Below are 24,808 nucleotides of genomic sequence, written 5' to 3'. Positions count from 1 at the left end.
TGTATATTTTTGAAAGAAAGGGGGAAAAGAGCCGTAACTATTGGCAAGTAGCAATTAATATTACAAATAACAAAAAAATGCTGTTTAAAACAGCACATTTATTAAATGACATGCGTAAATCCACACAGAATTGAAGGTGTTAAAAGCGTTTTAATGTTTAACAGGAAGGCAGACAAAAATGCTGGAGAAACTCAGCGGGTGAGGCAGCATCTATGGAACGAAGGAAATAGGTGGCGTTTCGGGTTGAGACCCTTCTTCAGACTGATGCGGGGGTGAGGGTGCGGGAAGAAGAAAGGAAGAGGCGGAGACAGTAGGCTGTGGGAGAGCTTGGAAGGGGAGGTTTTAATGTTTAACAGATTATGCTGCATTTGTTTAAAATCACAAGTAATTGTGTAAACATCGTAGAGAATAGATCAGGTTATAATGGAGCGACACGGTGGCGCAGCGGTAGAGTTGCTGCCTTACAGCGCCAGAGATCTGGGTTTGATCCCGACTACAGGTGCTGTCTGTATGGAGTTTGTACGTTCTCTCCATGGGTTTTCTCCGACATCTTCGGTTTCCGCCCACACACCAAAGGCATACAGGTTACAGGTTTGTAGGTTAATTGGCTTTCCATAAATGTAAATTGTCCCTCGTGTGTGTTGGATAGTGTTAACATGCAGGGATCATTGGTTGGGGCGGACCCGGTGGGCTGAAGGGCGCAAATCGAGCCACTTGTGAAAAATCTGATCCCATTGAAACCCCCGCCGCCTTCTCACCCCCCTGTTGTGCAATCACAGCTGAAAGACGACAAATGAATAGATTACAACTTTAGATTTATTTGCCACTAATCATGTTAAATACATAACTTTGTTTTTTTTGCCAGCAACTTCAGAAACAGAACACCAATATTTACACAAAGGAATGTTACATTACAATATGTTAAGGCGTAATTTTGTTTGGCTTCATTTGAATACGATAGCAAAAAGTTATGCAATATTTCTTAAGTGAGAAATCATGATTAGCTACAATGCTTTACAAAAATATGGTGCAAGTCGACAATTATTTTATCCAACATCTTCAAATCCCGAAATGGAGGTTTTAATTTATACAGTTGTGACTATTTAAATTTACATATAAAGGTCAACCCAGTGAGGCTGAACATTAAAAAGCTACACAAATGGAGTTCCTAAGCAACAGTTTTGAAGGTTTGCAGTATCAAGTTGGTTTGGTGGATTAACCGGTTGGCACTCATGAACACATTGATTGCCCTGGCGATAAAAACAAAAATGGCATTTCAACGTACATGCGATACAATAGAACTTTATTCATCCACGGAGGGAAATTGCTCTGCCAACAGTCACAACACACAAAGTTCACACGAAAACATGAAATTAAAATTAAATTAAAAGTAAATTAAAAGCAGAAAAAAAAATTAAAAGACTGTTGGCTGGCTGCCGTGTGCACAGCACCTTCACCAGAACAAACGAATAAACAAACAAACTGAGGCTTATCACCTGGCCAGAGGATTCTAAAACTAGAGTCCCCCCCCCCCCCCCCCCCCTTTGTTCTCCCATCATCCCTCACAGCAGTCCCCCCACTCCGGGTCCGCCATTGTTTTCCACGGCAGTCCCCCCCACGCTAGGTCCCCACTGTCTTCCCTTCCACCTCTCACGTCATCTAAAAAGGTACAGCACTTGAAAGCATTTTCCAAATAGCCAAGCTCTGATAACGCAATACATTGTGCATTCAAAGGGAATTTAAAAAATATATATTCAAACTAAATACAGCCTGAACCATCCACATTTGGAAATATGAACAAACTAATCTTGGATGCACACTTGTAATAAAAAAAACACACACATACACACCATAAAGCTGGTGCTTGCTCTGAAACTAAACATCTGGCATGGTAATTAAATGGCAATCTTACACTCACATATCACAATGCTTCCTAAGATAGATAAAATGCTAGAGTCACTCAGCGGGGTAGGCGGCATCTATGGAAAGAAGAAAAGAGTGACATTTCAGGACGAGACCCTCCTTCAGACTGCGAGTCTGAAGAAGGATCTCGACTCGAAACGCCACACATTCCTTTTCCCCAGAGATGCTGCCTGCCCCGCTGAGTTACTCCAGCATTTTGTGTCTTTGGTGTAAACTAGCACCTAACCCTAACACATCATAATGCTTTCTATTTGTCCATGGAGATTCTGGCATTTTACCAATTTCACCTAAAACTTGTTATAAATGCCCATCAAAAATCTCTAAATTGGCATTGCTTATAAACCTTGTGGGGATGTTTCATACAGAATGAACATAAATGCCTGCAACTGTAATACTTACTTGCCATCTTTGAAGTAGGTTTTTAAAGTATCACTGAAACTTTTGGAGTATTTGACAAATTCCTTCTTTTGGTGTTCAAGTGCCTGAAAGTAATCCAAATTTTGAAATTAAAAGAGTAAAATTTCAAATACGCATCACTGGTGAGGAATGTATGAAGATGTATTTGATTCTTAAATTTTCAGAATCAATTTTTAAAGATTGCCATATCCTTAACTTTGAACTAAACTATTGGTAAAAAGATGTGGCATTAAAAGATGCCAAATGGAAACAGTACAAGGATACCAATTTACCTCATCCACTGAGGTTGAATAGACTAAACCACAAAGTGCTGGAGTAACTTCTTGATTAGTACAGGGTATCAGGGGTTATGGGGAGAAGGCAGAAGAATGGGGTTGAGAGGGAAAGATAGATCGGCCAGGATTGAAGGGCAGAGTAGTCGATGGGCCAAATGGCCTAATTCTACTCCTAGACATCAGATAGTCAGGCAGCATCTGTGCATAACATGGACAGGCGACATTTCAGGCCACAACTCTTCTTCGAACTGATTTGACTGACACTGAGTTATGGGCCTGCACCACTTTCACGACCTGTTTTACTCGTGGACATTTTTCATCATGTTGAAAAAACGTCTCAACCTACTTAATACCACGAGTACCTAAGACTAGCATCACAACCTACCTACGACCTCCGATGACCATGCTGCGAGTACGAGTCAAGGTCAAACTCTGCAGAGGTTGTGAATTAAGTTGTGGAAGTGGACAGGCCCTTTACTCCAGCACTTTTTTTTTCGTAAAGCAGCATCTGCAGTTGCTTGTTTCTCTCGGTTGACGATATCGTACCCCCAATTTTAAGGATACACAGTGGCTCTGCACATCTGCCACAAACTAATTTGACAAAGGCTAATGAACAGTGTTCACTTCAGCAAATTAATGCAGATGAGACATCATATTGCTAAATATGAATTATGATCAGCTTTCCCTGCTTTAGAATCACACCACCTGCTGGCTGATTGTGGGAGTACCATCAAGTCAAGGACACTGCCACCAGGAAGCAATGTAACTAAGATGAGCAAATGAAACAACAATACTAAAATGTGGCTGGATAAAGTGTTCTGCATGCCACAAGTACAATGATAAGTCAATATATTGTCCTCGGATATTAAAACATTTTTTAAAACAAATTAATATCTTAATTGAAAGATACAGCATGGAAAAGGGTCCTTCGGCCCACTGAGTCCATACCGATCATAGAGTGATAGTGTGGAAACAGGCCCTTCGGCCCAACTCGCCCACACCGGCCAACAATGTCCCAGCTACACTAGTCCCACCTGCCTGCGCTTGGTCCATATCCCTCCAAACCTGTCCTATCTATGTACCCGTCAAACTGTTTCTTAAACGGTGGGATAGTCCCAGCCTCCACTACCTCCTCTGGCAACTTGTTCCATACACCCACCGCCCTTTGTGTGAAAAAGTATCTCTGTATCTGACCATCTATCATCCATTCACACTATTTGCACGTTACCCCACTGTCTCATCTACTTCTTACACGTGACGGGCAATATCCATGAGGTCATCAGTTCTAGGAACAAAATTAGACCATTTGGCCCATCAAGTCTACTCCGCCATTAGATCATGGATGATCTATCTTTCCCTCTCAACCCCATTCACCTGCCTTTGCCCCATAACCCCCGACACCCGTACTAATCGAAGGCCAATCAAGCTACTAACTAAAACGTCTTTTACTGATCTCATACATTAGCTGTAACTAAAGCTTGGCTTGCATTGATAAATAAATGCAGCAGTATTTATCTGGATTTTTTAAATTCTTTATTCTATTTTCACATTACAGTTCTCATCTCCAACAAGTTGGTAAATGATGCCATGATTATTGTACTGCTGTATGGTCACCCACATTTCACTGTACCAATTGGTACATGTGACAATAAATGCAAACTTAAACTTATTAGATCAATATTCAGATCATCCATGTTCTTCCAACAAGTTCAAATAAGTATTTGCAGAGTGATAGTACTGTCATTTAACAGCACAGGTGTCACATTTGTGAAATAAAAAGTTAGAATTCTAAGTTTTAATAATTGATCTTGTCAAGAGAGAATTTATTATGCCACTTTTCACCATAAGTTCAGATGATAGGAGCTGAATTAGGGCATTTGGCCCATCATGTCTACTCTGCTATTCAATCTTGGCTGGTCCATCTCTCCTATGGGTTAGGACCCCATTCTCCTGCCTTCTCCCCATTACCCCTGACACCCATACTAATCAACAATCTACCTGTCTCTGCCTTAACAATGCCCATTGACTTGGCCTCCACAGCCTTCTGTGGCAATGAATTCCACAGATTCAGCACCCCCCCGACTAAAGAAATTCACCCTCATCTCCTTCCTAAAGGAATGTCCTTTAATTCTGAGGCTCGGACCTCAGGTTCTAGACTCTCCCACTAGTGGAAACATCCTCTCCACATCCACTCTATCCAGGCATTTCACTATTCGGTACGGTTCAATGAATCCCGTCCCGTCTGTCCTTCAACTCCGCCCCCCCCCCCCCCCCCCCCCCCCCCCCCCCCCCCCCCATCTAAAACCCCAGCGAGTACAGGCCCAGTGTCGTCCGACATTCATCATATGTTAACCCACTCATTCCTGGGATCATACTCGTAAATCTCCTCTGGACTCTCTCCAGCACCAGCCTCCTTCCTCAGATATGGGGCTCCAACACCAGGCAGGTGTACTCCATGCCAAAGTGGGGAGTACATGAACAAATTGTGACAGTGTAAACTGCAGGGTACCTGGGGATAATGTATGTGATACTCACCCTGCGGTTCTGATACTGATATTTTTTGATGACGTTGTTCACAGTATCGAGCAGCTCCTTTATTGCACTGGCTATATCCCTGCAAAAGAACAACCACCACCAGGCATCAACAAAGTTAATGCATGCCATGCTTCAATCCCTCTACAAACAGAACATTCAAGTTTTTATACACTTAAAAATGCAATTCAACTAGTGAACTAATTATTTCAAACAGCTAGAAATTATTTTTTTTAATTTGCCCATGACGTCTAGAAAGGAGATTAAACAAAGAAAAAACTTTAAAATGGTGCATTTCAGAAAGAACCTCAAGTTGGGCGACATGGTGGCACAGCAGTAGAATTGCTGCCTTACAGCACCAGAGACCTGGGTTCTATCCTGGCTACGGGTGCTGTCTGTACGGAGTTTGTACGTTCTCCCCCCGACCTGCGCGGGTTTTCTCCGGGTGCTCGGTTTCCTCCCACACTCCAAAGACGTACAGGTTTGTAGGTTAATTGACTTGGTATAATTGTCCCCAGTGTGTGGAGGATAGCGTGAGTGGGCGAAGATCGCTGGTCGGCGTGCACTCGTCGTGCCAAAGGGCCAGTTTCCGCACTGTACCTCTAAACTAAAATAAAAAACACAACCCACCTCCCCACCTAAGATGCGTCATGGAATGATAGTTCTTAAAGGCTAGATACTCCCGTTTGAATTTACGAGCAACACCATGGTGGAAGGTATGATGACAGGGATGGCGGGACTGTCATAAGCTGAGAGAATGGAGTAGCTGGGCTTGTGTACTCTGGAATTAAGGATGAGAAGGCATCTTATTGAAACATATAAGATTATTAAGGGTTTGAGGCAGGAAACATGCTCCCGATGTTGGGGGAGTCCAGAACCAGGCGCCACAGTTTAAGAATAAGGGGCAAGCCATTTGGAACGGAGACGAGGAAACATTTTTTCCTCACAGAGTGGCGACTCTGTGGAATTCTCTGCCTCAGAGGGCGGTGGAGCCGGTTCTCTGGATACTTTCAAGAGACAGCTAGATACGGCTCTTAAAGATAGCAGTCAGGGGATATGGGGAGAAGGCAGGAACGGGATACTGATTGGGAATGATCAGCCATGATCACACTGAATGGCGGTGCTGGTTCGAAGGGCCGATTGGCCTACTCCTGCACCTATTGTCTATTGGAAGATACATCCTGATAACAGCTGGAAAGAAACTGTCCCGAATCTGGAGTTGTGCATTTTCACACTTCTGTACCTCTTGCCTGATGGGAGAAGGAGTGGCCAGGGTGAGACTCGTCCTTGATTATGCTGCTGGCCTTGCCGAAGCAGCTTGACGTATATAAGGAGTCAATGGAAGGGAGGTTGGTTTGTGTGATGGTCTGGGCTGCGTCCACAATTCGCTGCAATTTCTTGTGGTCTTGGATGTAGCAGTTTCCCCAAACCGTACTGTGATGCATGTTTTTGCTGAATATACATTTTCTTGAGCAAAGAGAAGCAGCCAAGAGATTGATTTTGCTTTGCCCGAGTTGTGAAATGATGGGTAGTTTGGAAGATGAGAAAGGGACCGATGATACAATAGACATTAGATGCAGGAGTAGGCCATTCGGCCCTTCGGCCATTTACTGTTATCATGGTGAACCATCCACAATCAGCACCACATTCCTGCCTTCTCCCCACATCCCTCGACTCCACCACCCTCAAGAGCTCTATCTGCATACATACTGCATAGGTTTGGCAAAATGCTGCATAGAAAGACCAACGTTGCCATTTCATACAACATTGCCAGCTTCCATCTCTTGGAATCATGCAACGAGCCCCACACCAGGGAGATTGGATCGGGTGACAATAATGGCTTTAATGGGGGTTTGGCTGTGGGAGGCATGTGTGGTTCGGCAATGTGGAGGCTGCAGAAATGTAACGCAGAGTACAAGGACAAATGAACGGAAAGATACACTGGGAGGTTTGACCGGAGCAGAGTGGAAAAAACAATTTCAAGATGCACAGCGACATTTTCTGCTTTTCATTTTGGCAGAGTTGCACAATACTTACTTGATTGTCTGAAGAAATCGCACCCTATCATTGATCTCATCAGGAATTTTGCTGAGAATGTTTTTCAGCGCTCGTGCTTTGTCATTGAGTTCCCGAAATTCTGGTTCTTGCCTGTCGATCATATATTCTATGAATGGAAGAGTTGCACACATGACAAGTAAAATACATGTAGAAACAAGGAACCGCAGGTGCTGGCTTACAAAATAATAGACAGAATGCTGGAGAAAACTCAGCGGTGATGATATGCACGTTTTCTTTTTTACCCAAATAAAACATTTTTTTGTGCAACACAAGGTATAATCCAATGTTTTATTATTAGTGTTTAATGTTTTGTGTCATTCTTAATTGTCATGTTGTTACTTGCGAGTGGAGCACCAAGGCAAATTCCTTGTATGTGTACATACTTGGCCAATAAACTTATTAATTCATTATGATTTTAGTGATACAATGTTTGTGCTAAATTACTACATTGGACCCAGATCACCTCCTGATCAGGCCATCAGCAGAGAGCAGAGGCCACCCCAACTGAAGTCCGGTCACCCCTTTGCTCCACATGGAAAACAACTCCTAGCATCCATCCAGCCAACTGAGACAAAAGCACACTGGATAGCCACCAAGTGGTCACAGGATAGGAAGGCAACCTCATCTCCATTACACAGCTACATCTCTTCACCAGATAAAAGCTGTCCAGGGTCTGACCTCCCTAGAAGAGCGTGGGTGAAGCTCAACAGACTTGGTACTGTAGTTGGGCGTTTCAATACCAGCGTGTGGAGATGGGGGCTCCACCAGAGCCCAGCCTGTGAATGCGGAGCAGAACAACAGACAGCCAACCATGACATCTCTGGGTGCCCGCTCTACCACCCACCAAATGGTGCTCAGGGCCTGGCATACATTGACGCAGAGACAACAACCTGGCTGCTCAACACCCGGCTTGAGATCTAAGTAAAAAAATAGGAGACACCCAGCTAGCTTTTTCTGCGGGGTTCCACAAGGCTACATCCTAGTCCCCATTCTCTTCTTCCTGTACATGCTCCCCTTCGGCCAAGTCATGCAAAGGCACGGCATTTCTTTCCATTGTAATGCAGATGATACACAGCTCTATCTCCCCTGAAGCCCAACAACCGGTCTAATTTAAACAGCCTCATGCACTGCCTCGATGACTTAAAATGTTGAATGGCTCAGAACTTCCTCCAACTTAACGAGAGCAAGTCTGAGGTCATCCTACTCGGCCCCTCCGATTCCATCAAAACAATAACAGGCAGCCTTGGAAGCCTAACCTCCTTAGTCAGGGCACGTCAAAAATCTTGGCATGATATTTGACTCCGCATTAAAGTTTGACAAGCAAGTCAACTCTGTGGTAAAAGCTGGTTTCTTCCAGCTTCGTACAATAGCTAAAATCGACGACCATGAAAAAATGCATCCACGCATTCATCTTCTCCCGACTTGACTACTGCAACTCCCTATACACCAGCATGAGCCAATCATCCGTGTCCTGCCTGCAATTGGTCCAAAACGCCACTGCAAGACTTCTAACGGGTACCCGTAAAAGGGACCACATCACCCCAATCCTGGCCTCTCTCCACTGGCTCCCAGTACGGTACAGAATCAACTTTAAGCTCCTCCTATACGTATACAAAGCCTTTAACGGGCTTGCCCCCCCCCCCATATCAAAAATCTTCTAACCCACCATTCTACCTCTCAGGTCCCTCAGAACGGCTGACTTGGGGCTACTGACCACCCCGCAGTCTAGGTTTAAGCTCAGGGGCGGCACCTAGACTGTGGAATAGCATCCCTCTCCTCATCAGAACTGCCCCCACCATCGACTCCTTTAAGTCACGACTCAAAACCTATTTCTACTTCCTAGCGTTTTTGAGCCCCTCTGAGTGGGCGCTGTAAACAGTTTATGTATGTATTGTTAGGTCTGTCTACCGTTGTATGGATCAAATTAGTACCTGCGCTGATGTGAAGCACTTTGGTCAACGCGAGTTGTTTTTAAATGTGCTATTACAAATAAATGTATAATTATTACTATCATCTTTAACTCTTCCTTTGGTTTATGTTTCATTCGCAAGAAGAACTGCATTATAAATTGCTCCGAAAGTTTACTTCACATAGTAGCCAGTGCTACTAACTGCTACTGACTACACATGGGAATTATCAATAACATCAACAATAAATCCCAACTTCATTCAGGCTGGCTGCTGGGAACAGTGCCAAAGAAACTTGTTTTCACAGTTACTAATCAAAATGCTTCTGTAATACTTAAATCCAACAGACTAATCTGGAAACAGCTCTTGAAATCATACAAGATCGTGAAGGTTAAAATGAGGGAAATGTCATAAAGCGCATTCCTATTGAAATTTCAATGGCGAAAGACAAAGCAAGACAAGCGATTAAGAGTTTCAAACAATTCCAGCAAGAAGGGAGCAGAGTTTAATTAAAACATCCAAACCAATCTGGCTTTGCAGAAACATTTGAGCGAAAAAAACTTCAAAGAACGCAAAAGAAATACTGGAGGAGCAAATGGCAAAGGTATTCCCCAAATCATGAATGTTCAATTTAGAACTTATTGCTGTAATACCACCTACTCTTTAATCTCACCCATTTTCCCACTGTAATTTATAGTGTGCCATTTACTCGTGCTTCAGAACTCACGGTAGCAAGATTACCCTTAGACAGTAGATGCAGGAGTAGCCCAATCAGACATTCGAGCCAGCACCGCCATTCAATGTGATCATGGCTGATCATCCCCAATCAGTTCCCCATTCCTGCCTTCTCCCCATACCCACTGACTCCTCTATCTTTAAGAGCCCGATCTAGCTCTCTCTTGAAAGTATCCAGAGAACCGGCTTCCACTGCCCTGAGGCAGAGAATTCCAGACTCACCACTCTCTGTGAGAAACAGTGTTTCCTCATCTCCGCTCAAAATGGCTTACTCCTTATTCTTAAACAGTGGCCCCTGGTTCTGGAGTTCAACATCGGGAACACATTTCCTGCCTCTAGCGTGCCAAGGCTTTTCAGCGTTTGAACCTTTGTGTAACAAAATCTCTCCAGGCACTCATCCGTTTCATAAATTGTAGAATAGTTATACACCTTCATTAACCCGTTATAGTTTTGGAAAATACAGAACATTTTGACTCCATATCTACGTTGAAAGTTTCAATTTGGATCTATACAGAAAGAGAATCAATTGTCAAAATCTCAGTCTGGGAATGGAGACAAAATGCTTCTTAAAAAAAAGCCAGACAGGTTGGTTCTCCCAGCGTGGGACACTTCTGGTCACATTCGCTAAAATCCCTTCGCCCAAATACAGTGTCACCTAGACATCTCTCTTCATCTTTGGCCTTCACAAACAGCTGGGCACGGCAGAAGTTTGTGTCATTGAATTCAAGGGTAGATACAGTGAAGAATATGCAGTGCACGCAACATCAGTTAAAGGCGGCACAGTGGTGCAGCGGTAGAGATAAATTGCCAGAGAAAATGTAACCAAGGTAGATCTCAGCTCTTAGGGCGAAGGGAATCAAGGGATTATGGGGAGAAAGCCGGAACGAGGTACTGATTTTGAGCCATGTTCATAATGAATGGCCATGCTGGCTCGAAGAGCCGAATAGCCTACTCCTGCACCTATTTTCTCTATGATTCTATGAGACCCGAGTTCGATCCCGACTACGGGTGCCGTCTGCACAGTCTCCCCGTGACCTGCATGGGTTTTATCAGGATGCTCCGGTTTCTTCCCACACTCCAAAGACGTACAGATTTATAGGTTAATTGGCTTGGTAAAAATTGTCTGTGTAGGATAGTGTTAGCGTGTATAGGATAGTCCCGGTATACGAGGATCGCTGGTCAGCGTGGACTGAAGGGTCCGTTTCCGCGCAGTATCTCAAAACTAAAGTGCAATGTATAATTTGCCTCCATATAACACATTATAACATTCTTCTGACTGAATAGGGACAGCAGTTGACACAAGGCCATGAATGATCAGGTTTTTGTTTCCCTCTATGCATAATTAAATCTGCATGAAAACTATTGGGCATCTAAGCAAAGCGGTGTCCCTCCACCGACCTAGTCATCCTGCTAGTTTTACCGTTCATATCCCCCTCATTATCACCTCCTCCACAACCAACAATGGGCCATTGTGGGCTCTTTAGTCATCGGTGCCGACTCTAATCTGTCCTGCACCTTTTCATACCTCTACTATCCCTCTCCCCAACTCTCAGTCTGAAGAAGGGCCTTGGCCCGAAATGTCATCTATTCCTTTTCTCCGGATATGCCGTCTGACCCGCTAAAATACTCCAGCATTTTGCATCTATTTTCTTTGTAAGTATGGAAATCTGAAATAAAGTTTTGTGCAAATTCACAGTATTTAGGGCAGTGGTTCTTAACCTGCCGGTCAGGACCCCTGTACGGGAGGGTGGGGGTCATTGGGGGTTACCGGGGTCATGAAGGGATCATAAATAACATATCCATTTGTTGAGCCCATTTTTAGGAAACTAACAAAGGTTCATGCCACATACAGTGTTTTGTTCGCTTATGCACGTACCTATGCCAAAAAGGTTAAGAACCACTAATTTAGGGAAATAGATTTTTTTCGTTTCAGGTCAATCGAAACATAGAAAATAGGTGGAGTAGGCCATTCAGCCCTTCGAGCCAGCGCCATCATTCAATATGAACAGCAGATTATCCAAATTCAGTACCCCGTTCCAGCTTTCTCCCCATATCCCTTGATTCCTTTAGCCCTAAGAGCTAAATCTAACCCTCTCTTGAAAACATCCAGTGAATTGGCCTCTACTGTGGCAGAGAATTCCAATGACTTTCACCAGAATAGGACTGACCTTGCTTGAAGGCTCTGATGAAAGGTCTGGCACCAAAAAATAGCCATCGTCTTCACCACAGATCATGGCTGACCCCAGCATTTTCAGCATTGCAAAGGTCTCTAGGAGGCTGCTATCTAAAATAAGGCACTGTTTCTGTGCAGCCATATTTAATCAGTCAACTCTTACCCTGTGTCGGAAAGAAGTGCAGATGCTGGTTTACACCATAGGTAGACACAAAATGCTGGAGTAACTCAGCAAGTAAGGCAGCATGTCTGGAGAAAGGGAATTGATGACATTTTGGGTCGAGACCCTTCTTGAGACTAAGGGTCTACCCCGCACTACCTTATCCTGTGGTATATATTAGGGCTATGGTTGTAGTTGACTTAAATTAAATCTCTCATGTTCTATAGTAACTCGTTTTGATGTGGCGTGTGCGTTTTGTGTCTGGCTATTTCTGGTTTCTGAAAGCATTGTTGACTTTAGTTGCCATACCTTCAACATCGTCACTGGCCATGCGCAGCAAGGACTCGGTGAAATTCACTTCCACACAATTCTTTTCCAGAATTTTGGTTATGATGTCTTGAGTCAGACCAGGGTTTTCTTTTTCAGCCTAAAGTGAAAGAATTATGAATTGAAAGTGTGCTCTCAGGCATAATTAAGCAATTTACTGGCACACTACGCAACTCCCTACTTTTTTTTCAAAAATATCCTACTCACTTGCTTACATTCGATTTTTACAAATCATATGCTCGGCTGTCCTAATCCCTATGTATTGAAGCTCTCCGATTTAGGCTAAATGCTTCATGTCAAGATGACCAATTCCCCCATGCTATACTGCATTTGCCTGATCTCTGCAAATTCACTTTAGACTTTAGAGACACAGCGCAAAGACAGGCCCTTCGGCCCATTGAGTCCCCGCCGTCCAACGATCACCCCGTACACTAACACTATCCACTTAAAACTATCATTAACCATATATAACCTCCATTCCACACATTCCCCACCGATCTGTGGTAGTCGGCAAGTTCACAGAGTACAGTACAGAAGACAGCAAATATAAAATGGAAAAAACTGGCGAGAATAACAATCAAACAAGAGGCTAAAGCACAAACATTGAATGGGAAACTATAAAGGAGCACCAGATTACACAAAGAAAAGGCATACTAACAGTGAAGGACAAATTATTTATTGGAATAGAATGCTGTGTTGTGTTCTGGACTGTAACTTTTCTGAACAATAGTTACTAAGCTTTTGTGGACCTGGTTGCCATTTCACAATAAGAACCATGAAGCATGTCCACATACTAGACAAAGCTTTTCCAGGTTCATTCTGAGGGATTTTCTATTCTCGTAATTATTTGTTTAATTGCGTTTTGAACTTTTAGGATATCTACTTAAGAACACAGAGGCACAGCGGTAGAGTTGCTGCCTCAGAGCACCAGAGATCCGGGTTCAATCCTGACTATGGGTACTGTTTGTGCGGAGTTTGTGTTTTCTGCCTGTGACCACGTGAGTTTTATCCGGCAGCTCTGGTTTCCTCCCACACCCCAAACATTTAGAGGCTGTAGGTTAATTGGCCTTTATGAAATTGGAAATTGTCCCTTGTGTGTACGATAGTGCCAGCATGCAGGTCGGTGCGGACTCCACGCTGTATCTCTAAAGTAAAGTACCATTCTGTGAGACGGTAAAATTGAAATATTTTCAAAATAACCATGGATTAAGTTTTAAAATAATTGATAAATGACAAATAATACTAATTATGATAAAATGATAATTTTAATAATAAAATGTGAAATGCAAATAATACTAATTTAATCCTTCAACAAGGAACATTGGAAATATCCTCAGCATTAACTGAAGGAGTTTGCATGGTTGATTCATACATTCCAGGTAAATGCCAAGTTTCTTGGCGCAATTGAATTTCCTGCTGAAACAGTTCTGCATTTGTAACTAAACAGTTTCTCCACCCACAGAGCATAATAGTGGAGGAAGCAGCCTTGCTTTTCCTTATGTGCTGCTTTTCAGAGAAAGGCACTTTTTAACTTTTGCTTCAAACTTTATGCTCCTTGAACATGAGAGGCATCACAAGAGGGGAAATTTTGATCACTAAAAGCTCCTGTGTGAAACAGGCCCTTCGACCCACCGATTCCACGCCATCAGGACATCCCACTGTACCTTATTTGTATGAAAAGTGAGAGGGCAGTGGACATACGGAACAAGTTGCTTGCTGAGGTAATTGATGCAGGCACTATAACGATGCTTAAAAGACATTTAGGTTGTTCCTTTAGGAAGATGGAGGAATTTCTTTAGTCAGAGGGTGGTGAATCTGTGGAATTCATTGCCACAGAAAGCTGTGGAGGCCAAGTCAGTCGATATTTTTAAGGCAGTTAGATAGATTCTTTATTAGTACAGATGTCAAGTGTTATGAGGAGAAGGCAGGAGAATGGTGTTAGGAGGAAGAGATAGATCAGCCATAATTAAATGGCGGAGTAGGCTTGATGTGCCGATTGGCCCAATTCTGCCCCAATCCCTTATGACCTTAGGACAGGTACATGAATAAGAAAGGTTTAGAGGAATATGGGCTAAACGCAGGCTGTATAACTCTGAAGCCATTTTGATTTGGTTCATAACAGTGTAATAGTTCATAACAGTGTAAAAATGTTATAAACTGCTTTCCTTTTCAAATAGGAAACTTTAAACAAATTTTATGTTTCCAATGTGATGCAAATTGTTTAGAGTTGGATTTTCCACCTTGGTTTACAGAAATAAGATGCTATCGCACAATGCAATTTACATAATTGATATTTCAGTGGTAATCAATGACTTGCAAGATTGCAAAAAGGTCAGACGATCCCAACTACCCAATAGTGCTGGCACTTTTCCAATACAACTGGTCAAACACAAGGGCATTACATTTCTCAGATGACAGAACACAATGCCTAGATTTCATCACGAAAGAGAAATTATGAAATTACAGATTTCCATGTGTAGTCACAAGACCGATGCGAGAAGACGACAGCCGATCCAACGATGAGGTATTCTACCACAATGTAGACTCTCGGACTATCCTTCATCGGACTTTGTTGGCTTTACCTAGCACTAAACGTTATTCCCTTATCACGATAGACACAAAATGCTGGAGTAACTCAGCGGGACAGGCAGTATCTCTCTCGAGAAAGAATGGGTGACGTTTCTACCGTCTGAAGGGTCTCGACCCGAAACATCCCCCATTCCTTCTCTCCAGAGATGTTGCCTGTCCCGCTGAGTTACGCCAGCATTTTGTTTAAAGGAGGTGCAAGGCAGGTTTTTTTTTACATGGAGCATTATAAGTGCTTGGATCGTGCTGCCAGGGGTGGTGGTTGAAGCAGATACTAAATGCAGTTAGTGGCATTTAATAGACTTTTGGATTGGCATTTTGGATATATTGGGAATGGAGGGATATGGGTTATGTGCAAGTAATGGTCTTGGGCACAGACAATGCGGGCTGAAGAAACTGTTCTTGTGCTTATGCTGTACTGTTCAACATTCTACATCATGCTGGAGCAGTATCATAGGCGGTTCCATTAAAGCTCAATGACTAAGATTAGAGCTGCATGCTTGTTCACAAGCTGAACAAGAATCAAAGTTAAAACATAAATCATGGCTGAATGAATTTCAATAACCAAACTCACCTTAATAAAAGCCGCTCTGAGAGTCTGTGCAGCAGATAAATTAACTTGCTCCAGCTGCAATGAAGCAAAGGTTTTAGTCAAGTTTGATTTTTTAAAATAACTTTCACTTACCAAAAGAACATAGAAGTAGATTTACAGAAAATAATTATTGTGTTTAAAATGTAATGGAAGAAACATTTCTGGAAAAACTGCAAACTTAATGTTTATTAATCCCAGTGTCTTATGCATAACTCATTTGTTCCCCTTCATTTCAATACATATTTAAGGATATTCTCATCTATTATTCAGTCAGCAGCACAGTGGTAGAGCTGCTGCCTCACAGCGCCAGAGACCCGGATTCAATCCTGACCTCGGGTGTCATCTGTGTGGAGTTTGCACGTTCACCCTCTGACTGCATGGGGGTTTCCTCCGGTTGCCCCGGTTTCTTCCCATATCCCAAAGACGTGCAGGTTTGTAGGTTAAATGGCTTCTATAAATTGCCCCTAGTGTATAGGGAGTGGATGCGAAACTGGGATAACATAGAACTAGTGTGAACGGGTGATTGATGGTCATGACGGATTCGTAGGGCCAAAGGGCCTATTTCCACGCTGCAAATCTAAACTAAACTATCAGTTTCAGATGTAATAATGACCCATTTTGAAGCAATAAACAATTTAGAGCAAGTCAAAGAACATTTGCTCCGTGGAACAGAAAAGTGCAATAACCACCTCATTAAATACTGGATACATCACTGCATAGAGTGGCATGGAAACCATGGATGTCGTTTCTGCTTCATTCCTCATCTCTTCCATTGTCATCCTTGGTTAATCACACCTTATTGCTGAAAAAGTGCTACAGTCAACATTCACTGGCAAGCCAGAGCTCCTCTGCCCCCCTGTGCAAGAAAACCAGTCACTTCCCTAGAAGGAAAGAAAAATAGGGAATACAAGTCAATATACTGTCACATTTCACTGTCAATATACTGTCACACTCAATAACTTTGTGCAAGGTGTGGGCAATGGATCTACAAGCAGAAAATGTACAACCTTCAAGTATTCTGATCTCTCTCCCCCCCCCCCCCCCCCCCCTCAATTAAGTTATCAGTTAGGGGTGGCATGGTGCCTCAGCGGTAATTTAGTTGCCTTACAGCGCCAGAGACACGGGCTCGATCCTGACTACGGATGCTGTCTGTACGGAGTTTGTGCGTTCTCCCCATGACCTGCGTGGGTTTTCTCCAGGACCTCCGGTTTTCTCCCACACTTCAAAGAGGTACATGTTTGTAAGTTAATTGGCTTTGGCGAAATTGTAAAGTATCCCGAGTGTGTGTAGGATAGTGTCAGTGTGCGGGGATCGCTGGTCGCGTGGACTCGGTGGGCCGAAGGGCCTGTTTCCGTGCTGACTCTCTAAACGCAACGAAAACTAAAAAGAGTTGAGCGGGTGTCAGAGAGCGAAGGGACAAAGCAACAAAAATAACATGAACAAACGTTGCAGGTTTTAACCAAGCCCAAAGAATGTATCTGCATATTGGCATATTTAACATAATCAGCTATGGTTTAAATATGTTAAAAATAGATCAATAGTTTAGATTCTCTCCGGTTTGCTGCCTGTCCCGCTGAGTTACTCCAGCATTTTATGTCTACCTTCGATTTAAACCAGCATCTGAAGTTTTTTCCTCCACAAATAGGTTAGATTAGTTTACTGTCATGTGTAGCGAGGTACAATGAAAAGCTTAGGTTACCTGCTAACCAGTCAGCAGAAAGACAACACATGATTACAATCGAACCACACATAGTGTACAGATACAGGATAAAGGGAATAATGTTTAGTGCAAGATAAAGTGCAATTAAGCAATTCCAATAAGGAAATAAATCAAATTACTCTGGCATTTCCAAAATGCTTTTCCACTTACTGCACAAACAACAAGTACACTCATGGAATTTGGATTGGTTGGCATGCAAATTGAAGGAAATTAACAATCGTCATTACTCAAATATAGTACCCAACCTTTAAACACCACACCTTAGTTTATAGAGTCTAATTGAACTGCTCACATGGCGGCAGGTGATTTTCATGGGGCAGATTTCTGATCAATCGTGGCAGTGTACAAGTTCAAATTATTACAATGGCACCAAATGGTGTTATGCAAAGTAAAAAAAAAACACATTTTATAATGAGTTTCAATGCCTTACAGTAATAATCAATTAATGTATCCCATTTAAGCTCAAAACAGACTTCTCAAATATGTTTGGGAAGGAACTGCAGATGCTGGTTTAAACCGAAGATAGGCACAAAAAGCTGGAGTAACTCAGCAGCTTTGGAGAAAAGGAATGGGTCAGGTTTCGGATCAAGACGATTCTTCAGATATATTCACTTCCTTATCAATGAGAAATGGGTCCCCATCATAGCCATACGAGTGGAATTTGACCATTCAGCCCATCGAGTCTGCTCCGCCATTCAATCATGACTGATCCATCGTTCCCGCTCAACCCCATTCTCCTGCCTTCTCCCCAGAATCTTTAACACCCTTACTTTTCAAAAACCTGTCCATCAGGCTTCAAAAATGACCAAGTACTTTTTATTCTGAGACTGTGCCATTTGGCTCTGGACTCTCCCACTAGCCAGAACATCCTCTCAACATCCACTCTATCCAGGCCTTTCACTATTCAGTAAATTTCAATGAGGTTCCCCCTCATCCTTCTAAACTGCAGTGAGTAGAGGCCCAATGCCTTCAAACGCTCATCATATGTTAACCCACTCATTCCTGGGATAAATCTCGTAAACCTCCTCTGGACCCTCTCCAACACCAGCACATCCCTCCTTGGATATGGGGCTCAAAACTACTCACAGTACACCAAATGCAGTCTGACCAATGCCTTATAATGCCTCAGCATTACATGGGTAGACACAAAATGCTGGAGAAACTCAGCGGGTGAGGCAGCATCCATGGAGCGAAGGAATTGGCGACGTTTCGGGTCAAGACCTTTTTCCAGACTTCACATCCCTGGTTGTGTATTGTAGTTCTCTCGAAATAATTGCTAACATTGCATTTGCCTTTCTTACTAACAGTTCAACCTTTTACAAATTCCGCCCCAGCACTACCAAGTCCATTTGCACCTCCGATTTCTGAATCCTCTAATAATTTACAAAATAGTATACGCTTTTATCCCTACTACCAAAGTGTATTCCATCTGCCACTTCTTTGTCCGCTCTCCCAACCTGCCCAAGTCCTTCTGCAGACCCAATGTTTCCTCTACATTTCTGCCTCTACTTATCTTTGTGTCATCAGCAAATCTGGCCACAAGACCCTTCAATTCCTGCAGAGCACCACTAGTCACTGGCAGCCAACCAGAAATAGCCTTAATTCCCACTCTTTGCCTTCTGCCATTCACCCAACCTGCTATCCATGCTTGTATTTCCCTTTAATACCATGAGCTCGTATCTTGTTTAGCAGCCTCTTGTGCAGAACCTTATCAAAGGCCTTATGAAAAATCCAGGTAAACGTCCACTGAGTCGCCTTTGTATATCCTGCGACATACTTCCTCAAAGAATTCCAACAGATTTGTCAGGCAAGATCTCCCCTTTGAATTTGAATGGCTTTGTCTTATCTTTGAATGTATTCTTTACAACACATGAAGTTCACAACTTTTAGGAAAATACTAAAACCATCAGTGCAAAATCATGATTAAAATATTTCACAGATACAGATCCGTTTTAAGACAACCCAAAACAAGATATTTTATCTACCAAATTCAAAGCCCACTAAATGATTTGGCAGTACAAAATTTGTGCCTACATCAACGCTTATAAATGCAAACCATTAAAATTATTGCCTTCACAGATAGACAAGTGAATCGTTGGTACAACAGGGAACATTGTTGCAGTTTAGACGTTCCAAAGCCAAACTTTTCAACCTGGAACAGGAGTCGGCAACCTACGGCCCCCGGGCCAAATGCGGCCCGTAACCCGAAATCATCCGGCCCACAAGCAGATTTTTTGCCCGTAATCATCCGGCCCACCGAGCGCAGCCGAGCTCTGGCTGTACCGCATCCTGCGCAAAGCCACCGGCACGGCCGCGCACCTTCTGTGAACACATTTAAGAAAGAACTACAGATGCTGGAAAAATCGAAGGTAGACAAAAATGCTGGAAAAACTCAGCGGGTGAGACATGCAAGGATTGCATGGCCCTGCCTCACCCGCTGAGTTTCTCCAGCATTTTTGTCTACCTTCTGTGAACACGTGATTTAATGCCTGCCATCCGGGGTGGGATCCATGTGTACACGTGATAGATGTGGCCCGCCATCCGCTCACAGACATGCGCACTGAGAGCGCTGTAAGAAAGCAACTCCACCACTACGCCTTCATGCTGCCCAATCCAGTTGCATCATCTGTCTACACTCTCCACAGGTGCTGCCTCACCCACTGAGTACTCCAGTACTGTGTGTTTGTCACTAGTTTAGGTTTATTAAACTGCCGAGGGCCATATCCTTTCAGTCACAATCAGTTCACCCAACAGTCCATTTTTAGCAAGCCTGCATCTAATCCCTCTATTTCTACATTTAAAATATATAAATTTCTTCAAGGATTCTTCCTTCAGTCCACCTGTAATCAGTTGCACTACCTCTGCAACCTGCCACCATCCTGCTCATTACATTTTATGATATTGAATGTGCAACTGCGTATTCCCCATTATTTGCTCCACCATTGTTTTCTGTACCCTGTCTGCCATTTGTAAAATCATATAGACAATAGGTGCGGGAGTAGGCCTTTCAGCCCTTCGAGCCAACACCGCCATACAATGTTATCATGGCTGATCATCCACAATCAATACCCCGTTCCTTCCACCTTCTCACCATATCCCGACTCCGCTATCTTTAAGAGCCCTATCTAGCTCTCTCTTGAAAGTATCCAGAGAACCAGCCTCCACCGCCCTCTGAGGTAGATAATTTCACATACTCACAACCTTTGGTGGGAAAACGTGTTTCCTCATCTCCGTTCTAAATGGCTTACCCCTTAGTCTTAAACTGTGGCCCCTGGTTCTGGACTCCCCCAACACCGGCAACATGTTTCCTGCCTCTAGCGTGTCCAAACCCTTAATAATCTTACATGTTTCAATAAGATTCCTTCTCATCCTTCTAAACTCCAGAGTATACAAGCCCAGCCGCTCCATTTTCTCAGCATATGACAGTCCCACCATCCCGGGAATTAACCTTGTAAACCTACGCTGCACTCCCTCAATAACAAGAATGTCCTTCCTCAAACCTTGCTCCAGATGGTTCATTTTCTGCTACAGTGCCCTAACCCTCTGTACTTACACCCCACACCGGGACAGCCCGATGCCTTCAATTTCTTCTTGAACAGAGGCCTGACCACGAATGCTTCAACGTTACATTTCTTTTGCTGACCTTGGTCTTGCACACATTGCCTCCAAATCGAAGGTGCAGCCACGCGAAGTAAATGGGTCCAGGCTGCACCTGCCATTTTGTGTGATGTATGGAATGTTACTCGCTTTACTTCTACTCATACCCCATCCCACCACCTTTTCCAGTTTACTAATTACATTATCAGTGCCACCTCTTGCTTTTACACACCTTTGCGAAAACCTCGTTACTTTAGTTACCAATTTCCACTCCATTCAAACCCCCAATAACATCCCCCCATCTCCATTTTGAGAGGTCTATGACGTCCTGCCGCTACACGTCAGCACTTCACCCCTTCTTGGAAGGACTCCATTTAATTCTGCTAGTTTCTCCATGGATCGCACCTGAGCTTCCACACCAGCACTTCTACCTTGTCCTCCTTTGCCCTTGGTCGTCTTTCTGCTGCACCATCGAAATAAATAGCTCCGTGAGCTCTGCCAACCAATTCTCATATATCCGCTCTCCTCCTACAATTCGCAAGGATAGAGTCACCTTCCATCCCACCAGCCTCCACGTTCAACAGGTCATTTTCAAATGCTAACACCTGCCAACATAATGCTGTAGCGCGTCCTAAGGGACTCCTTGAATCATTGCAATCCATTCTTTCATTTCCACCAACATCCACATGTTTTCTCGAGGCACCTTCTCGCACAATTACAGGTTGCAACATTTGCTCAACGTCCGGGACCTAAACACTCCTGCCCAGTGAAGCAGAAATGTAGTTATGCTGCTTACAATTCAAGTGGACTCATCACTCACAGTGCCGACTCCTCTACACAGATTCAATGATACTTTATTGTCATATGTACCGAGGTACAGTGAAATCCTTTGTTTTTGTAGACAACCCGGTAAAAATGCACGGCAGACCTCACCGAGGCAGTACACAGGAGTCACCACATTTCTGGTGCCGACAGTTACAAAAGTTCACCAAACAGTCCTAACTTCTGCTCGCAGTGGCAAATCAGGCCTGCCGCTGCATGTGGCACCAGCCCCCCCCCCAGGTCCACCTTGAATTCAACAATTTGTGGTAATCAGCCATGGCAATCTTATATCTCATTTCCAGCAAGTGTGTTCTCCTTTTCTGATAGAGATTTGATTCGTCACCTCCTGCAGCACTTCCTTCTGATAGACAACACAAGGAACTGCAGATGCTGGAATCTTGAGCAAAATAAATTGCTGGAGGAAGTCAGCGGGTCAGAGAATAGATGTGGATCCCTAGCAGGATCCCAACCCAACCTGTCCATTCCCAAGTTTGTATCCGATGGTTTACATTCATGATTATGGAGGTTTGACATGTCTCCCAACAACTCTTGCCAACTTCTACAGACGTACCAAAGCACCCCATCAGGACGTATCACACCTTGGTCTGGCAACAGCTCTGCCCAAGTTCGCAAGAAATTCCACAGAGTCGTGGATAGAGCCCAGTCCATCCTACAAGCCGGCCTACCTCTCCCCCAAACTCCATCTACACTGCCTCAGGAAAAACAGCCAACATATACAAGGACCATCAGCACTCTGGTCACTCCCTCATTTCCCCTCTCCCTTTGGGCAGAATATGCAAAACCTTGAAAGCAAATTCCACCAGAACCAAGAACAGCTTTTTTTTCCTGTTGTTATCAGACTGTGAATTGGTCCTCTCATAAACCAGGTTGTAGTCCTGAGCTCACAACATTTCCCCGTTTGTGACCCTTGGACTCTTTTTAATCTTCACTTTCTCTGTCACTGCAATTCTACAACACATTGGTATTTTTCTGTTTGCATTCTGATGTACATGTGCATGACTTAGTTGTGCCCATGTATAGCATGATTTGACTGGATAGCATGCAAACTATTTTTTTTTCCTCCACTGTGACCCAGAATACATGACAATAATAAAATAATGCCAATCGTAAGGTAACTTGATTGCACAATAATGTTTTGGAATATTTGCAGGTCTGAACAAGGTAGATGTGTAAAGGATGCTGCTAGCTATTGTGGACGAAAGCAATAGTGCTCACTATTTAATAATAGTAAATCCATTGGAAAACAAGGTGCATTTTTCTCGACCAAAAGGCTGCACATAAGTCTTTGGAAATCTTCCAAAAACGTGTTGGAAGCAGAGTCAGAATACTTTGGCAGAGACACGCACAAGGAATTACAGATGCTGGTATCTCATGTGCAATACATAGTGCTGGAATAACTCCTTAAAAATAATTCACTAGTGTACAAATAATTCCCAAGCTCTTCCCAACACAAGAAATCAATCCAAAGGTGCCTTGACATTCCATTGTATTCCACAGACCTGCTGTTCTAAAAACGAAATGAAGCAAAAAAGAAAGCATCTGAAAAACATTAACTAGAATATACAAATAATTTACAAGTTCCTCCAACACCAAATAGATTCTCAATTAGTACATGTGTCAGGGGTTATGGGGAGAACGCAGGTGAATGGGGTTAAGAAGAAAATATTGATCAGCCATGATTGAATGATGGGCCGAATTCTGCTCCTATCACTTATGAACAAGAACGCAATGAAATAGCACCTTAACCTTTCCATTACATTCCAGAGCTGCTGTTCGACAAACAACATGAACAGATGAAAGAATGCACCCGAAATCATGGACGCTGGGCGTTGTTGCATTTTGTTTCAGAAATTCCTTTTTGAAGAATCTGTGCCCTAACAGGTGCAACACCTCTTCTTCTCTACTTGTCTTTTCTGTAAGCCGACATGTGATGTAGTTCCTTGTTTCTACAAGGTGCAGCACACACACACACACACAAAGTCCAGCTTTACAAAGTATAATTTGAAAGCCACAGGGAGCTAGTGAGGGGGTAAGTTGCCACTGGCGGTCCCAGCCCGGGTTAGGTCCGGGCGTCGGTGTAACCGGCTCAGTGACCAACGTTTCCGCAAGGCGAGGGGGGTCGTGGGGGCCAGGGGGGAGCGGCGTAACCGGTCTCTGTCCTCTACCCTCCCCTCTCCCCTGCGCCCAGGCTCCACACACCGGGCCCCGACTCGCCTCAAGCCAGACCGGGCGGGAGCGCAGGCCGCCCATCTCCCTCCTCTCTCCCGTCCCCTCAGCCCGGGGCCTACACACCGCTCAGGCCTCTCTCCCACTGACGCCTCACTCACTCACACACTCACACTGGGATAGCGACAGTCAGTGGACTCACACTCATCCGGCCTGGCCCGCCGATGGAAGCCTCGGCCCTCGCCCCCGTTCACCCCGCCCGGCGCCGCCCCTCCGACCGAAAGGGGAAAACTCTCGTCGCCGCCACCGCTGCCCCCTCCCTCCGCCCGCCGGAAACACACCGCGCTTCCGCCCCCACGGCGCGCCACGGCCACCGGGATCTGTAGTCCACTCGTCACAACATTCTATACATTGCCTACACCAACTTCCGCTCACGGCGCCAAAGGATTCTGGGATCTGTAGTCCACTCGTCCAAACATCCCATGCATTGCCTACACCAACTTCCGCTCACGGCGCCAAAGGATTCTGGGATCTGCAGTGCCCACTTCCCTATCAACAATGAGTGACTACACCCATTTCCGCCCATTGCGCTAAGGATTCTGGGATGTGTAGTCCCTACACCTGCTGTCCAATGTGTCGCCTACATCCACTTCCGCCGGCGCCGAGGCCTCTGGGATCTGTATTCCCCACTTCTCCGCCCGCCCCCGCGTCGCTAGACCGCCGCCTGATTGACGTGGCTCTGGGCGAATGGAAAGGCGCGCTGCTGGGAAGGCGGTCCAATGAGGTGCCGGCGGGGG

The 24,808-nt window shown here is 44.1% G+C and overlaps 1 protein-coding gene across 2 annotated transcripts; it reads right to left on the bottom strand.

The window, feature by feature from the left end:
- Nucleotides 1-798: 798 nt before the first annotated feature.
- pdcd10a (programmed cell death 10a) lies at nucleotides 799-24,348 on the bottom strand. Of its 2 annotated transcripts, none has more exons than XM_055646325.1 (8): nucleotides 24,214-24,348; nucleotides 16,375-16,566; nucleotides 15,668-15,721; nucleotides 12,490-12,607; nucleotides 7,185-7,311; nucleotides 5,151-5,229; nucleotides 2,323-2,405; nucleotides 799-1,250 (listed from the first exon to the last, which is right to left on the bottom strand). In XM_055646325.1, exons 2-8 carry the CDS (start codon nucleotides 16,462-16,464, stop codon nucleotides 1,169-1,171), a joined length of 633 nt encoding a protein of 210 aa, XP_055502300.1. In that variant the 5' UTR covers nucleotides 16,465-16,566; nucleotides 24,214-24,348; the 3' UTR covers nucleotides 799-1,168. The 2 variants fall into 2 exon arrangements, with proteins under 2 accessions (XP_055502300.1, XP_055502299.1); XM_055646324.1 differs by having other exon boundaries at nucleotides 24,185-24,308.
- Nucleotides 24,349-24,808: the final 460 nt, after the last annotated feature.

This window comes from Leucoraja erinacea, chromosome 14 (genome assembly GCF_028641065.1).
Source record: "Leucoraja erinacea ecotype New England chromosome 14, Leri_hhj_1, whole genome shotgun sequence".
Classification (NCBI taxonomy): domain Eukaryota; kingdom Metazoa; phylum Chordata; class Chondrichthyes; order Rajiformes; family Rajidae; genus Leucoraja; species Leucoraja erinaceus.
The sequence above is the reverse complement of the archived record's forward strand: the minus strand, read 5'-3'. Positions and strand labels throughout refer to the sequence as shown.

Coding starts and splice junctions, on each gene's coding strand:
- pdcd10a (XM_055646325.1), bottom strand. CDS start 16,464: ATGACAATGGAAGAGATGAGGAATGAAGCAGAAACGACATCCATGGTT. Junction 7,312..12,489: donor GGCCAGTGACGATGTTGAAG/GTATGGCAACTA, acceptor TTCCATTCATAG/AATATATGATCGACAGGCAA. Junction 2,406..5,150: donor ATCAGTATCAGAACCGCAGG/GTGAGTATCACA, acceptor GATTACTTTCAG/GCACTTGAACACCAAAAGAA.